General features: G+C 41.4%; 1 protein-coding gene across 1 annotated transcript in view; it reads right to left on the bottom strand.

Annotated features, from left to right (window-relative positions):
* FRMD3 (FERM domain containing 3) overlaps nt 1-15,391 on the bottom strand; it is a 530,236-nt gene that overhangs the window by 42,789 nt on the left and 472,056 nt on the right. The window contains exons 10-13 of the mRNA XM_069229965.1: nt 12,483-12,571; nt 10,842-10,916; nt 7,468-7,536; nt 5,646-5,767 (exon numbers count right to left, since the gene is read on the bottom strand). Of these exons, the coding sequence (XP_069086066.1) occupies nt 5,646-5,767; nt 7,468-7,536; nt 10,842-10,916; nt 12,483-12,571 (355 nt within the window). The remainder of the gene's footprint in view (nt 1-5,645; nt 5,768-7,467; nt 7,537-10,841; nt 10,917-12,482; nt 12,572-15,391) is intronic.

Raw genomic sequence — 15,391 nt, 5'->3', positions numbered from 1 at the left:
GCGTGGAAACCCACAACACACGCATGGCAGCATGCAAACCTAGCCTCATAAAGGTGCCAAAAGGTCACGAAATCTGTGAGAATGAGCTGTTCGGAAAGTAAAATTCTAGAATCTCCGTTCTTCATCACTAGATTCATCTCTTAGTAGCCAACGTGTCCCTTCGTTTCTGGAAGAATAACTGTGTCTCATTGTTTTTCACAAATCATGATATCCTGATACCCTCTTTTCAGTAAAAAGAACCTTACTGCAGGGGGGAAACAACATGTTTCCTACCGTGGCACTGAACAGCTACGCTCTCTGCGTCCGGGATGGACAGGAACCACGCTTGACTAGAGACTTCGATCAAGCTCTTAAACTTTTAGTCTTACCCATTTGTTGTCAGATGGCCTTGGTGCACACTGAATCAAGCATCAGAACTGCATCACTTGTCAGTAGTGGATCGCAGTATGATTGGGCCCCCCAGAGAGCCATTAGGTTTAGAGTGAACGAGGGACCTCCTGCCCCACAAAGGCTGCAACGGCCTGCATTACACCCCTGTGACTTGTATACGCACTTGCACCAATAGAGACTGGCGTAACGAAACGGTTAGTATTTGGGTGCCTAATCCCAATGCATTCCTTTGTGAACGAGGGAGGAGCTGTCATTGGTGCTTTTCAGTGCATACCCACAATCCAGTCACTTTTATGCAGATGTGCTTCAGAAAATGTGTTTAGCGAATTCTCACATTCCTCTCCATGTGGGCATCAGGGCAAGCAGACCTGTGCAGCAATGCTGGCACTTAACCACGTGTTTTGAATGCACTACTTACTACTCGATGTCCTTGAAGGCCATGGCTGAAGCAGGCATGATGACAGAGCGCCTTACTCTTAATTTGTACGAAATGCCACGAGTAACAAGGTAATCTGAAGTAGATTTTTGAAAAATTTGAAAATGGCAAGAAGAAACTGAAACTTTGTGGAGCCAATTTCACTTAGCATAATTCCTCACAGAACTAACATTCTAACTTACTTTACCTGATTAGTGTCTTTACTTTGCTTCTATCAGCTTCTGACATTTTAATGGTACATTCAAGTCACCATGGAATAAAACAATATTTCAACGCGCTTACTGATGCTGAATTTCCTCTAAGGTACAGTGCACTTTAAAACCCATGACCTAGTTTATAGAGGAATGCTGATGTTTTATTCAGTAGGCTCTCCAACAATGCCTCGTTGTTTCAAGGTAGAGTTAGGGATCAAAAATGAAAACGGAGTATTACAAAAGGAATATTACGCATATTCCGTGCCTCACGTCCTCCCAGTAGCCCTTTGCTTCCACAGTGCATGCTCTTCCCTGGAGAAAAGGAAGTACCCGTGAGGGTCCGCCACCATGGCATTCTGGGAAAGACAGACTGTCCCTCTTGAATTGTCTTGGTATCTAGCTTTTCCCTCGAGCCGTGCAGCATTGTTGACTCCCTTCATAAAGCGGTGGGTATTCAGATATTTGCAATGAATAGCACATTTGTCGCAGTACTCAGGAACATTAGGTCTGGGCTCAAGAGAAAGAAATTGTACTCAATCCACCAGTGTGCACTCTCCGCTCTTTTGGGTGTGAAGGGTAGATGCTATATACTAATAAAATGAAGCATAAGAATAAATGACATGTTTCATTGTTTTTAGTATGTTTTATGTACCGTATCTAAAAACAATCTAAAATAAGTATTTGTTAGTCTGAATGTTGAGTCATTTTATACTGGATATTGAAGTGTCACACTCCATATCATTATTCACACCAGCAGGGGATATTTGCTACTGTCTAGTAATACACAAACCTCTCCTTTCTCTTCATCCATTAATTCAAATACAATGAGTACTGAAAGGCTGCACAAGTTACCTGTCAACCTGTTAACGCCAAAATAATAGCGCAATCACGTCAAATGATAAACTGAGCTAACATTGATCTGCTCCCTAAGACTGACTAGGGCAGTGCCAACAAAACCCAACTTCACTAGCACCTCTTGCTGTCACCCTTGGTCCAAGCCTCAGCAAGCGGACGCGCACTTCATGGTCAGAATGGTTCACCATGCGTAGATGAATGCTCTTCCTGGTCTGAATCTTCACCAGGCACTTCATAGCGTTGGCGCTTTATTGTCGCGCTGCCTTTCAGAGGCGCTGATATCCCTCAGTGACTGCGCGGCTTTGGGTGCAGTTATTGTATCAGGTTATATATATAGAGAGCACAAGCATGTTTCATCAAGTGACTCAACAATTAACCTTCAAACACAGCCAACACAAGCATGAAAGCAACTACAGGAGAAGGGGTCCCTGTGATATCATTCCAAAAACAGCATCATGCCCCCTATTTTTATCAGTAACAGAATCCCCAGCATCCTTTCACACCAGGCTTTCTCTAATTAAACGAGCTTTAAGCTGGCAAGGACTCAGATAAAGGAATCTAAGCGTGGAAAGGCCCACTGCAATCAAAAGAGGTCTAAAAGCAGCGAGACAGCGGCACAAAGCAGCTGCGTGGAGTGACTCACCAGAGTACTCCCATCACATGCGAGTGCATTCGGTTCCCCACATAAAACAAAAGGCTTGCGTACTGCTGATATGTGAATAGCAGATGCTAAATATTTACAGTTAGCATGAAAATAATAAGATGAGTGCATCCCTGTAAAAACCACGAGGATTGCCTACTCGTGCTCCGCAGCAAAGCGGTAAGAGACAACAATGGAAAAGGATTTATTTTGGAGTAGGTTCAGAGATGACCATGACAAACTAGATTTACAGCAATCACCTTGCTTCCTGTCCACGGAAGTTTGCTCAATAGCCAAAGTGAGGCTGCCTGAAGCTTGTGCAAGAAGTGTATGTAAATAACTAGTGTCAAATATAGATCTGTGAGATCCAAATCCATACTAGATGTTCAGGATAGCCACTAACTTTAGAAAAAAAATCTATGTATATTCATTGTACATATAGGAATGTCATGTGGGTATTTCCTGACTTCTTCATCGTCGTAATTTTGTCTGGCTTCCTGATATTTCCTTTATGGCTGTTACTGGACAGGGTGTGTTTCATTAGCACCAAGATGCTTCTACATCTACAGGTGGATGTTTGCGTTTAAAGATTAATCAATTAAATTAGATCGAATGTACATACATTTTAAATATGGCATGGATTCAGCCCTCTTGGAGCTATGGTGGAAATCCCTGCATTAAATGGATGTATTACTACTGCTTGTTGTATAGTTTGAATCTAGCTGAGAACGACAGAGGGTTCTACATTGAGGTATCAAGGTGCAGGAACGGGTGACGACTATTCGTGGTCCGTGAAATAGAGCCAGTAGGTTAACTTAACGAGTTTGATGCTTGCTGCTTACACACGGGGTGGTGTGATGGGCAACTGTTTGAATCCCAGGAAGTAGACTCAGCCTCCCATCCCTCTGACATGAGTAAATTAAGTACCATACATTGGAAATAATATCTATCTTTTACAGCACTCATAAACAGCAGAAGTGCTACATAAGAAACAGGTTATTGCTATCCTGGCACGACCTGTCATGAAATTTCATTGGTTTGGTTGGAAGCTTCTGTGGTGGTGTTCATGTAGCAAGTGATCTTAGCTTCTGAGTTGAGTTTTATTGTTGTAGTTTACCTAAAACCAATATTTGTGAAATGTATTGCCACATAGTCACACCAGAGATTGTCCAGCATGTATAGAATCAATATATTTGCAAAGTATAAAATTAAAAATTGTAAAATGCTTTGTAAATGTGAAGCAGTTTGAAATTGGAGGCTAAAAGTTAAGTTGGCATTAATATCAATTATAATATTAAATATTTGATGTTGATAAGAAAGATAACAAAAATATCTCATATTCATATATATTATGTCATAGCCAAATTTCAATTATGTTATTTAAAAACTGAAAGTGCAATCAAAGTGCTAGGTAACAGGCACGGCTCATTGGAATATATTCCATAGAACGAGCCTGACTTCTTTTCAGAGGTTTTGGAGGGTGTTGACTTACACTCACTTGCGCTCAGTCTTACTCTCTTACTCACTCTCACTTTTAGTTACTATGACTCACTAAGACCCACTCAGTCTCACTGACTCACACAGTCTCACTCATTCTCACTTTGACCCACTCGGTCTCACACATTCCCACTTACCATCACTCATCCCACTGATTCTGATCCACTCAGTCTCACTCTGACTCACTCAGTCTCATTCATGTGCACTCACTCTGACTCACTCAATCTCTCTGTGACTCACTCATTCTCAATTACTCTCACTCCCACTCATTCTCACTCAGTCTCATGCATTCTCACTTCAAATCACTTAGTAACAATGATTCATTCAGTCCCACTCCTTCCAGCTCACTCAATCTTACTCTGAGTCAATCATACTCACTCAGCCTCACTCACTCTCCCTCAATCCCATTTAGTCTTACTTGTTCTGACTAGCTCAAAGTCACTCTGATACACTTGTCCCACTCAGTCACACTAGGTCTCACTGATTCATTCAGTCCCACTCATTCTGATTCACTTAATCTCACTTACTCACTCAGTCAGACTCGTTCTCAGTCAGTCTCACTCATTTTCAGTTAGTCTCACTCAGTCGCAGTTAGACTTACTCAATGTGAATAGCTATGAATCATTCAAAAGGAGAGAGGATATTTAGAAAATGAACAGAGATGGTTACAAAACGTCAGAACGTGGAGTTGCATGATATGCAGTACTCACATGGAGTTCTATTCAATTTAAGGGGGAACGAGGAAGTGTTGATAACACACACAAACAGAATATGATAATACTGGGATGCAATAAAAAGGGGCCGGCATGGGACCCAAAACATTCACACAGTATGAATGGCCAAGCTTACATGAATAGCAAAGGTGAAGGTGAAATGAGGGACAGAGAAGTGGAGCGAGTAACTCGAGGGACTTTGAATATGACCCAAATTGAGAAACGTGAAAGAGGGATTGGGGAATTCGGTAAAGAAGAGCCACTTACTTACCTGCAGCCAAAACTGAAGGGCCAGCCGTTGCATGGTACCGCAGTAGGTTTACAGTGCAGTATGACCTGGCATTTACAATGCAGTAATTTATACAGTACTATGCTCGCCAAGGAGGATACTGCATCTAGGAATGCAGACTTTGGCCCGGGGTTATCATGTCAATGGACTTTTGCCGGCCCAAAGGGAAGACGATCTTCCAGATACTCCTCACAATGCTGAGTAACCATTAGTGCTTTAAACTTACATCTTTGCATGATAGGAAGCCAATGCAATTGCCTAAAGCCCCAACGGATGGACTGACTTCTGAGAGAATTCAGGATTGGTCTTGCTGCCGCATTTTGCACTAGTTGGAGCTTATTTATAAGTTCAGCTGGTGACCCCAAATGTAAGACATTGGCAAAGTCTAGCTGTAACAAGGGCATGAACAATGTCTTTTTGTACATGAACAGAAAGAAATGGAATGATCTTTTTTTAGTGATTTGAGGACTGAAAAGAACGTGGCCACAATGGCCCATTCTTGTGGCTTAAATAAGTCCTTATCAAATTTGATGACCAACCCTCTTACATAGTTTGCATTCAGCCATTACGTGCACAGGGAAATTCTTAAACCATGTGAATTTATAATGGAATTGTCCCTTGCATACCATACCTTCATCCAACGGAGTCTCTTCCTCTTCACAAGGGGACGGCAGCAGGGGCTGCAGAGGTTCCATGTTAATTATCAACTGTTTATTCAAAGAGTACGAGCTGCGACCTTGTGATATCAGTGACCTGGAAATAATTTATAAAATAAAACATCTCATCAAACACAGAAAAGGATCTGCTGCGGCCCCCTACTTTAACACCACCAAATTAGTGCTGCAATGACAGCACAAAAGCTACCATTACAGTCTACATATGACCCAATTTCATGTTAGAATGTACATTTGAAAAAATCCTTTTTATAACTTCAGCCTCCCATAGCGCCGGTCCTCTGAATTGGTTGGGTCACATCAATGTTCTGCCTAAAGTAATCAGATGTCCAATTGGGAATATCAGCACTATACAAACACCTCAACAAAATACAATAAAACAAAATGCCAGATATTTTTTTTTTTTTTTAATGTGTGATTTAAGGTAGAAATGTAGGCAATTGAGACTGCAATTTGATAGCATACCGAATCACCCACTGAACTGCTCTCTGTGATGTCAGTCAGCTAAGTGTTATGCACATATTGACTGCAACACTCACACACTCAGACATATTAGGGGCATATTTATCATGGTTCCGTTGTGCCACTCAAGTGGGCTCAAGGGTGACACAAAACTTAAGTCAGATTTATCAAGTCAGGAAAGGCCACCTTGCGTGGCCCTGTGTGGCTTGATAATTCTGAAGTAACGAAAGGCAATGCAAATCGCTGCCTTGTGTTACTCTGACCCAGGGAGGCGTTCCTTCGGTGGTGAGCCAGGTAGCAAAGAATAGACCTACCCCTCCCACAGTGACTAATGTTGCCTGTGTCAGTTCACTGACATAGTCTGACCACAACTGTGATTTACTGCAGGTGGATTAGAGGCATTTTCTCGTTTTTACAGCTAGGGTCTGCAGTTTGTTGCATTTGTTTTTGCGATCATGGCACCAAGCCTTGTTGGGATCAAAGTTCCTACCTTTGTACCCACCCTCAGGTTATGAGGATTGTTGGGGCACACCCTACTGAACAGTTTTAATTCACATCACATTAAAATGCAACTCTTATTGGTGCAAAGAAAATCTACTCTTTGCTTTTGAGTACTATAAGATGAAGACATAGTTTAAACATAGAAGGGACACGAAAAAAAGGATAAAGAATCGAAAGATGCCATTTCTCACAGTTCAAGAGACAATAGTTGAAGCTGACCCATTGCGTCATGCTGTAATTTGTGACTGTTGGAAGTAAAATGAGAATTACTGTAGACTGGAACAATTGATGAAGAAGGTTGACCCAAAGACCATATGTAAATGTATGTGTACATGTATTTGTTTTTTATTTATGAATTTTTTATAGTATGAGTCTGGCTTTACAGCTAATGTTGTCTCTAAGCCAGACCTCACATTACAACAGTACTGATTCTGTATGAAGATACCCTTTACTACAAGCATTTAGAGAACAGAGACATATGTACCTCCAGTGGAATGTAACAGTTTACGAATTAGGTATAGATTGAGGCAGCTTAATATTCATGCCCCGCTCCCTGCTTGTTTTATAGCATAATCAGGCTAGCTTTATTTGTTCTGAAACAATGTTGAGATTTTAGAATTGTTTTCATGTGCCGTTTTTATAAATTTTAATGTTTTAAAATTAATTGTGATGTCTAGTGTAGAATTGTCTGATCTCCGCAACATGGTGAATGAGCATTTTGTGGTGCTGATCATTGTCCAAATCTACTCCTCCCTTTTAGGAAATGTTTTTTAGGAACAGTGAATATGAAATCTTAAAGGTGTTTCACCAATATACCTGTGCACTTCTGGGGGTTCCCGCTGAATGTTGGAACTTGCTTCAACCACTTCTTTGGCGACCCGTCCACTAAAACAAAACAGAAAGATCATCAGTATTGTTAGCTGCTTTGTTTTTGAGAGAGTGGGATGGAAAGCGTCCATTCAAGAGAGTGGCACAATGGTGGGGGCATTCCTTATGTTTATAACAATTATTACCCTGTGTGTAAACAAATGGATGGTTCAGACTGATAACTGGAGAACCGCAAATAAATGTCTACTAGGACTGCTTTAATAATTAATTCTTACTCCTGCATCTTCTACCTTCTTGAGAACTACTGTAATAACGATATGTTGTTTTTGTGTAGCCCTTGCTTTGGCATTTTTAATGACTGTTACTAACCAAAAGGATAGCTTTCAGAGACTATTAAGGAAGTAGGTAAGACTAGTAAAGGCAGATGCCTTCACTACTCCTGTATGTCATCTTCCAGTTCCTATTACCCTCGTGGATGGTGAGAACAGTGGGGTTGTGCCTTCAAACATACATTCTGAGTGCACACAGGTCACACCAATATGAGGTTGAGAATGATTAGTGGGTCTTTTACTAGTCTGTTTACAACCCGTCAAAGGGATCAAACTCCAACGTCACATGCAGTATTCAGTAGGGCATGGTCAAAGGGCCTGGCCTTTGGCCATTCACTGGGACTGCTTTGGGCTGCCAGCCCTCTCATGGCACAGCCGAGGGCCATATACAGCTGTAGTGGACCAAATTAACTTTTGTATAACAAATGCTTTTCAGGAGTCACAAATCCTGGGAAGGATTAGCAAATCCTCATGAAGGGGTATGGGACCTAGGAGGGTCTAGGATTCACAAATTTGGTACAGGCTCCAAGAATCTTGTGATTTCAAAAAACATTTTTTAATGTTCATTTTAATACCAGATTGGTCCCCTTATCACACAGCCCCTTTTTGTTTTTAGTTTTCACAACATCGTACACCATCTAGGAAAGTAGCACCACAAAATAAATGTATCTGTGATGATCAGACAATCAAAGCATGGTGGACTTGTGAATCTATATGACACATATGGTGATAGCACCTGGGTTGTTATGGCTACGTCGCACTTTCCATTGAAAAGGAATTTTTGTTTTGACTTTGGCGCCATTCAATGAATCCACACAAAGCTTTTGAAAAAAAAGTCCATTTTGGGTTCTTCATGGAAAGTTTCTTGCAAAAGGCCAAAAAAAGAAGGGATCCCCAAAGGACATTTACTGTTTCTTAGCTTCTCAATACAGAAAAATAAACTAAAGGTAATTACACCAAACTTGGCATTTTAAGTAGATTATTTGCTCAGGTAAGTGCTTTTGCATTTTAGTAATAAGGACTAGTAATCTGCACATTCCATTCGGATTTGAGAGTCCACAGAGGAATTTCTAATCCAACAAAAACATAAACGCATATCATTGGACTAGGGAGCTATTTCTCCTGTCATCATCGTGGATTAATTAGCGAGCTCTGCTTGGCTGGCTTTTTACATTACTAAAACCCTGCAATATTTTGCTCTTTGCAGCCATAATTTGCATGTCATATGCATTTGACAAAGTGGTGTTTTGAGCATGGTGAGGTGTCACTTATGTTGCATATTTTGCATTACACACTTTAATAACAAATGTCAGGGCTTTACCCATTTTTGCTCACAGAAAAATACTTAGAATTAGCTAGGGTTGTTTGTTTGCTGGTTTTCTGATATTGTTTTACAATGTGCTGTATCAAACTTTCCACCCATCGAACGCATGGGATTGGTCTCAGGGCTTAGTTTTCAGCCATAACCAGCGCACAGCCTCCACGGGCTGTCCTTCCCACTGCACATGGCCTTTAGCTGTGTGTAGACGGTGTGGAATGTAGGACACTTGCACTTCCTATACTTCAGTCTTGCTCGCAGAACTGTCTTATATGAATATTCCTTTTTTTTAGTTTACCTAAAACTTGCAGTTTCATGGAAACCCCTGAGTTCGGGAATATAGTGCCCATTTCTTGCAACAAAACTGTGTCTGTTTACGCACAAATGTTTGCCAGTTTGTGAGTTTACAGCGAACCAATTTCATTCTTCGCATTTTTTTGTTCATTTTTTCTATGCCTATGCATACCTATCTGCTCCCCTTCATAGACTAATACTAGTCATCGGGTCGCACCTTTTCTGTATCATCAAATTTCCATGGCTAAAAGCTCACAAATGTTTGCACATTCCCATGGTTAAAAATATTGAAGCCAATCCTCATATTTGTGCTAAATTTAAATTGTGATTGACATGTCTTGAGTTTCTAGCTCATGAGGTTAAACGCATAAGATACCTCTAATTTTCAACTCTTTGGTGACCCCTGACATAATTTTGATATGATTGTATCTCAAAAACTACTGAGATGAGAAAATCGTGCTTTCTGAGTGAAACTGTAGTCTCATGTCAAGTTTTGTGTAAATTTATGTTTTATACTGGAGTGGAAATCAAAATTTCCTGTGCGAGCTTCAAAAGAAAATGCAAATTTTTTCACACACCCCGTCTTAACTTGTTTTACCTGCACAAACCAGCATGAAACTTGGCATATCAAACATCAGTCATTTTCATTATTGCTGTACATAATGTCATGCAAGTTCATGCTGATTCTTCACATGAGGCCAGCCATTAGCAATCCAAAAAATATACAATGGAAAGTGCACCTGAAACATTACTACAAAGGCCCTGATTACAGCCACACAAAGTGGAATTAATGCACTGAAGTCAGCTTTGCTTGATTATTATTGATTATAAAGTGGTAGGTTTTTCCACACCTGGATTTTCTGTATATGGGAAGTCCATGCTTCCATTCTCCTGGATGATAAATCCAGCCAGAACAATTGCACGAGACTTTGGCTGCAGAAGCAATTAAGCCTCATTCCATATTTTTTTCTGATAAGGGCCAACATACAATACACCACCCTACCCTGAATTACCTTTTCCCTCCACCCCTATCCCTTCCTCCTGTCCACACCACAGAGCAGGTGGCAAATATATGTGTTAAACGCCACCAAACTGGGTATGTAGTTTTACAACTGGAAAAACGGTCTCACATGATAATTCTCAAATCCAGGGGGTTTAACTCGTAATTTGACGCACTGGGGTGGATTTACCGTATTGTAACCATAAATTCACATGCAAATTTACCATTAGCTCAGTACAGTCCAACTCATATCAGAGTCACTATCTCCTTCTCTGTAATATATATAGGCCGCTTTAATTCCACATCACATTTTGAGAAGAAAACCAGAAACAGTTAGTTAATCACAAGAGAACTCGCCACAGTATCCTCTGAGGTAAATCTCACACTGTCCCTCGATAAAATTAAAGAAAATGTAACCTACCTGTATCGAAACCTGCTGCCTTTAAAAAATATATTGCTGCTTGACATTGTTTTGATTTGACTGGATTTTGCATACCTGCAGGAAAAACAGAATAGAAGGCTTATCTGCTGCGACGTGAATCCTAACAGTATCATGGCAACTTCTCATTTTATGTTTCTATTTCTAGGGAAAGTAATGAGCAATATATATGGTGCATTAAAGCGAATGTAGAGAATGTACAGTCGCGGTTGGTGACTTGGCATGGTGGCGGGGGAGTCAAACAAATGTATATATCTAAAAAAAAAACTTACAAATGTACTTACCTCTTTGCCGCGCTGCTCCTGCGATCCCAGCCTGCCCTGCGCCCATCATGACACTGCTCAAAGCAGCGTCATGACCGGCTGGGCGCTCCAGCGCAGACTGGTAGCCCATGCAGGCTCTTGCGAACTTGGCACTACAGTGCCGGGTTGGAGTGAGCTCTTGTGCGCATTTAAGTTTGGCCGGCCCGAGACAGCCGGCCAAACATACATGCGCACTGAGGGGAGTGCTCTGTGCATTCCCTCACGCTCGTCACCCCATGGCCCCGCCCCTTTAGAAACAAACCGACAATAAACAGTGTTTATTGTCATTTTGTTTCTAAAGGTTGCAGCTCCTGCTGCTGCTGGCAGGAGGGGCTATGCTCCTCTGCCCTAACAGAGGAGCCCCCCCTGTTTAAATCAACATGATACGTTGACAGGGGAAAAAGTCCCCTGCATAGCCAGTTGACAGATGGATTCACTACCAAAAGTCAATCATTTTGGTGTTGAGGTACCCAACAGTCCCTACGGTTCGTGCATTATTTCTTACTCAAAACCTGCAGGCAACAGTGATGTCCACTCAAAATTAAATACATTTTTTTATACTGCAATTTTATTGAATTTTATAAGTATCACAACATTAAAAGCAGATAAGTGATTGTGTAGGCTTTAAGATTAATAAAATGTACCTTGTACAGAAATAATCCAATGGTACTGGACCCTGTGTAGAACTTCTCAAAGAGATTGAGAAATTATACCATGTATTTTTTATGCCATTCGGAAATATGCCCACCACGGCCCCTAAACTGTGTTTGTTTTCTGGATCACCCCATCTCTCCACGTGCCACTTCTCATAAAGACAACAGAAGTGCATTTCCTGGTCCCATCCATCTAAAAAGTGTGCTTTGTTTGCCCATCAGTACCATGTTATGCTCCATTTTGTCACAAGGATTCAGAAACCTATTACTTGTATGTAAATAATTCCAAAAAAATGAAAAATCACTGCGCAAGGTTACATGGAGGAATATATTCGAAAATATAATTTTACTATCATTACTGTTTTTCAGCCCAACCGTGAACAGCGCAGGCAGGCAGGCAAACATTTCAAAGGTCAACAACATGAATGCAGACTTCAACGAGGAACCGCCCCTTCCACAGCATCTAAACCATAAACTACAAACTTAATCTGGTCTTCACTGCATGGCTGGCACCTTAACCAGAAGGCCAGGTAAGATTCTCACGCTCGCCCACAGAGGCCATTAGACGTAATGGGCAGCACGCTAACGTGGAGCATTACATCATTTGTATCACACAGTCACAGCAGAACCCCCTTTCCAGGGGTTTTTCAATCTCATGTCTGACTTACTTGTAAAAGGCCTGGTTCTCCACCCCACATTTCCAAAGATGCTTGCAGGCTGCTGGTGTCGAGGTATGGAAAGCTAACATGGCTTTTTTCTAAAAAGAAATAAATAACATAAATCATTTTCAGAAAGAAAAACATATCAGGACTTGCTGAGTTCTCATCCAGGGCAAATAACCACGTGCTTCGCAAGTGGCCATCACCTCACGTTGCCCTACGATTTATCACCTCTTGCCCCTCACCCCACCACTACTCCCCACCGACAGTTCACCTTGGCCCTCCGCCAACCCTTCTGTACATCATTCTGATTCTCTTGCTGTATATTTTTACATTATGTATTATTGGTCTCGGTGTACAATTTATGTTGTTCTCCTCTCATTTACATAAAGCCATCCATAAAGAAGTAACTAGAACCGGTTCAGACAGCAGAATAAATAGAAATGAACGATACAGCAGTGTCTTCTGTAGTGCCATGCTCAATGCTTTCTTCAGAAATTTTTGTCAGCTGTCAGGAAGGTAGCTTTAGGAATCTCCTTGTGGACATGGGCCATAGGCTAAGCTGTAGCAGCAACCTACTCCAAGGTAGGGTGACTACTAGGGGTGGGCATAACTACAGCACCTCAGTGTAGCACAATCATGAGGAATTACTTAAACATTATGCAAGATCATGCAGAATTACGTGAGAGAAGAGTAATTCTGAGTTTAGCACTATTTCTTAGTGCCACAATACTCACCTCATGTCCAAAATGGATGCAAGTATGTATTTTGCGTTATCAACTAGAGAAAACGTACACCAGAACACAAATAGCCGGAGTGAGGAACTGCTTATGCTCACTAACTTTGCTCTTGGGGTAGGATTTTCCCCAACTTACTCCTGGCATTTAGCACTACTTTCTTCACCAAAAATGCACCGTTGCATGCCAAATGGACACAAGGATGAATTTTGTGCTAAAAAATAGTGTTAAATGCAACAGAATGCCAATAGCAAGCACAGGCGTCCACTCATGTTCCCTAAATTTGCGCTTGCAGTAGGATTTTCCCCCTAAGTTACTCTTTATTACACGAGCAGGAAAAATTACATTATTTTGTGTTGAGTAAAGCAAAATTACCAAAATTACTCAGGCATAATTAAATTCCACCCAGGCCTAGTGACTACATCCAGCCAGCTCATTAAGGACACTGTATGCAGTTCATGACTTCTGTGTGATAGCTCAATGCATTCTGTGTGTTGTAGTTTTGTTTTGCTTCCATGTAACTAATTAGACTAGCAAACCTGATATGAATGATTTCTAAGTGAGAAGTTAAGGGCTGGAGCCAGTGTCTGTGAAGACCTGGAATGAGGTGGCCACCCTACTCCCCAGATTGGACACCATTTTATTTGGGACACACAGGTTTCTATAATCTCCCTACCTCTTACTAAGAATCAATTAGGACGTGGTTCCTGTGAAGTGGTCTATGCAGAGAGAGATATTTTTCCATTTGTAGGGAGCATAATAGGTGAACTTGGCATGGTTACTGGGAACTGTAAACATTAGAAGAGAGGGGACAAGACCCGTAAAAAAAACATTGCAGACGCACAAAATGCTAACTCCTATCAGAGACCTGCATTTCGGTGGTTAGAATTATAACAAGACCCCATTTGCACCTGTCTCTAGGTCGAGCAGATGCAGAGGTTCGTGGTGAAAAGAACACTGGTTTCTTTTTTAGAAGTGGTATAAGCTGCAGGCCACCAGGATAATGGAAAGGTGAAACCTCCCGTCATCCAATGCAATTGAAGGCCTCATCACTACAGTAAGTGGTACACAGGATGAGTCTAAGATAACATAGCTGATGATGAGTTCCAGCTACATCTTCAGCTAAAACACAAATTAAAAGTTGAGTCCCATCCCCTAGCCATGAGAGGGCTATACAGTGGATTTGACCACAGACAACTGGACAGCGCCAGCTGCTCTTAACTAGGTAGGCCACCTAACACCAAAAGTAGTAGTGTGTCTTGCTAGAACCTGCCATGAAATATTGCACCAGATTAGACATGCTGTGCTATGACCCAACATGGGCACTGGCCTCCCCTTCAAGAACCACTTGAGGACACTACCAGAGGCCAAAAAGGATGAGAATGAATGAAGGGAAAGTTATTATGCAGTGTAACCGTGGCATGGATATACAGTTTCCACCCATTGTGAGGTGGGGACCTCCAGGACCAATAGTCAATTAGTGCCCCGAACTGTACCATCAGTTGATAAGGTGGATGGTAGGAGTGGACTACATTTTGTTTTCTAATCATGAGAATATTCAATATGTATGGCAATATAAGGCAATCTCATTAGGAATCAGGGCTTGTATATTTGCATTGCCTCTTCATATCAATGTTTATGGGAAATCTTACTTTCCATCCTTTTGAGGTAAGCATCACGGACGTTTCTGAGTTACCCCCTGTAACATGTGATTTTAAATGCGATGAAGAATAACTAAGTTTAAAGAAAGATTAGAAGAGGCTGGTGTAACAACAATCTTTGGAGCCCAAGAGTCCTGTTAAGACCTTTTAATGTATGTGACAGAACCAATGTCAGAAAAACCATGGGAAAGATCCTTGTCAGGAAAAATCGCATGATGCATGAGTCTCTTGTGAAATGCCTATGCTTATCCCCCTATGAAACTGGTATGCACGCCTTTTGTGTCTTTCTGCTTGGGCCACCATAACACTAACAATACATGCATTTAATCTGTAATTAGCGTGCCGGGTACAAACAAGATTTCAGGTATTTCAGGCCACCTTGAATGGCATATGGTATCCGGCATGCTTTCAGTCGTGACTGTTGTATCAACCTTTCTGGCTTCATATGTTTCATGAGTTTGTTCATCCAAACGCTCGAGTAATCACATTCCTCTGGTCCGGACTTATTGGTGCCCTGACT

The sequence above is a fragment of the Pleurodeles waltl genome, chromosome 1_1 (assembly GCF_031143425.1).
Source record: "Pleurodeles waltl isolate 20211129_DDA chromosome 1_1, aPleWal1.hap1.20221129, whole genome shotgun sequence".
Lineage (NCBI taxonomy): Eukaryota > Metazoa > Chordata > Amphibia > Caudata > Salamandridae > Pleurodeles > Pleurodeles waltl.
The sequence above is the reverse complement of the archived record's forward strand: the minus strand, read 5'-3'. Positions and strand labels throughout refer to the sequence as shown.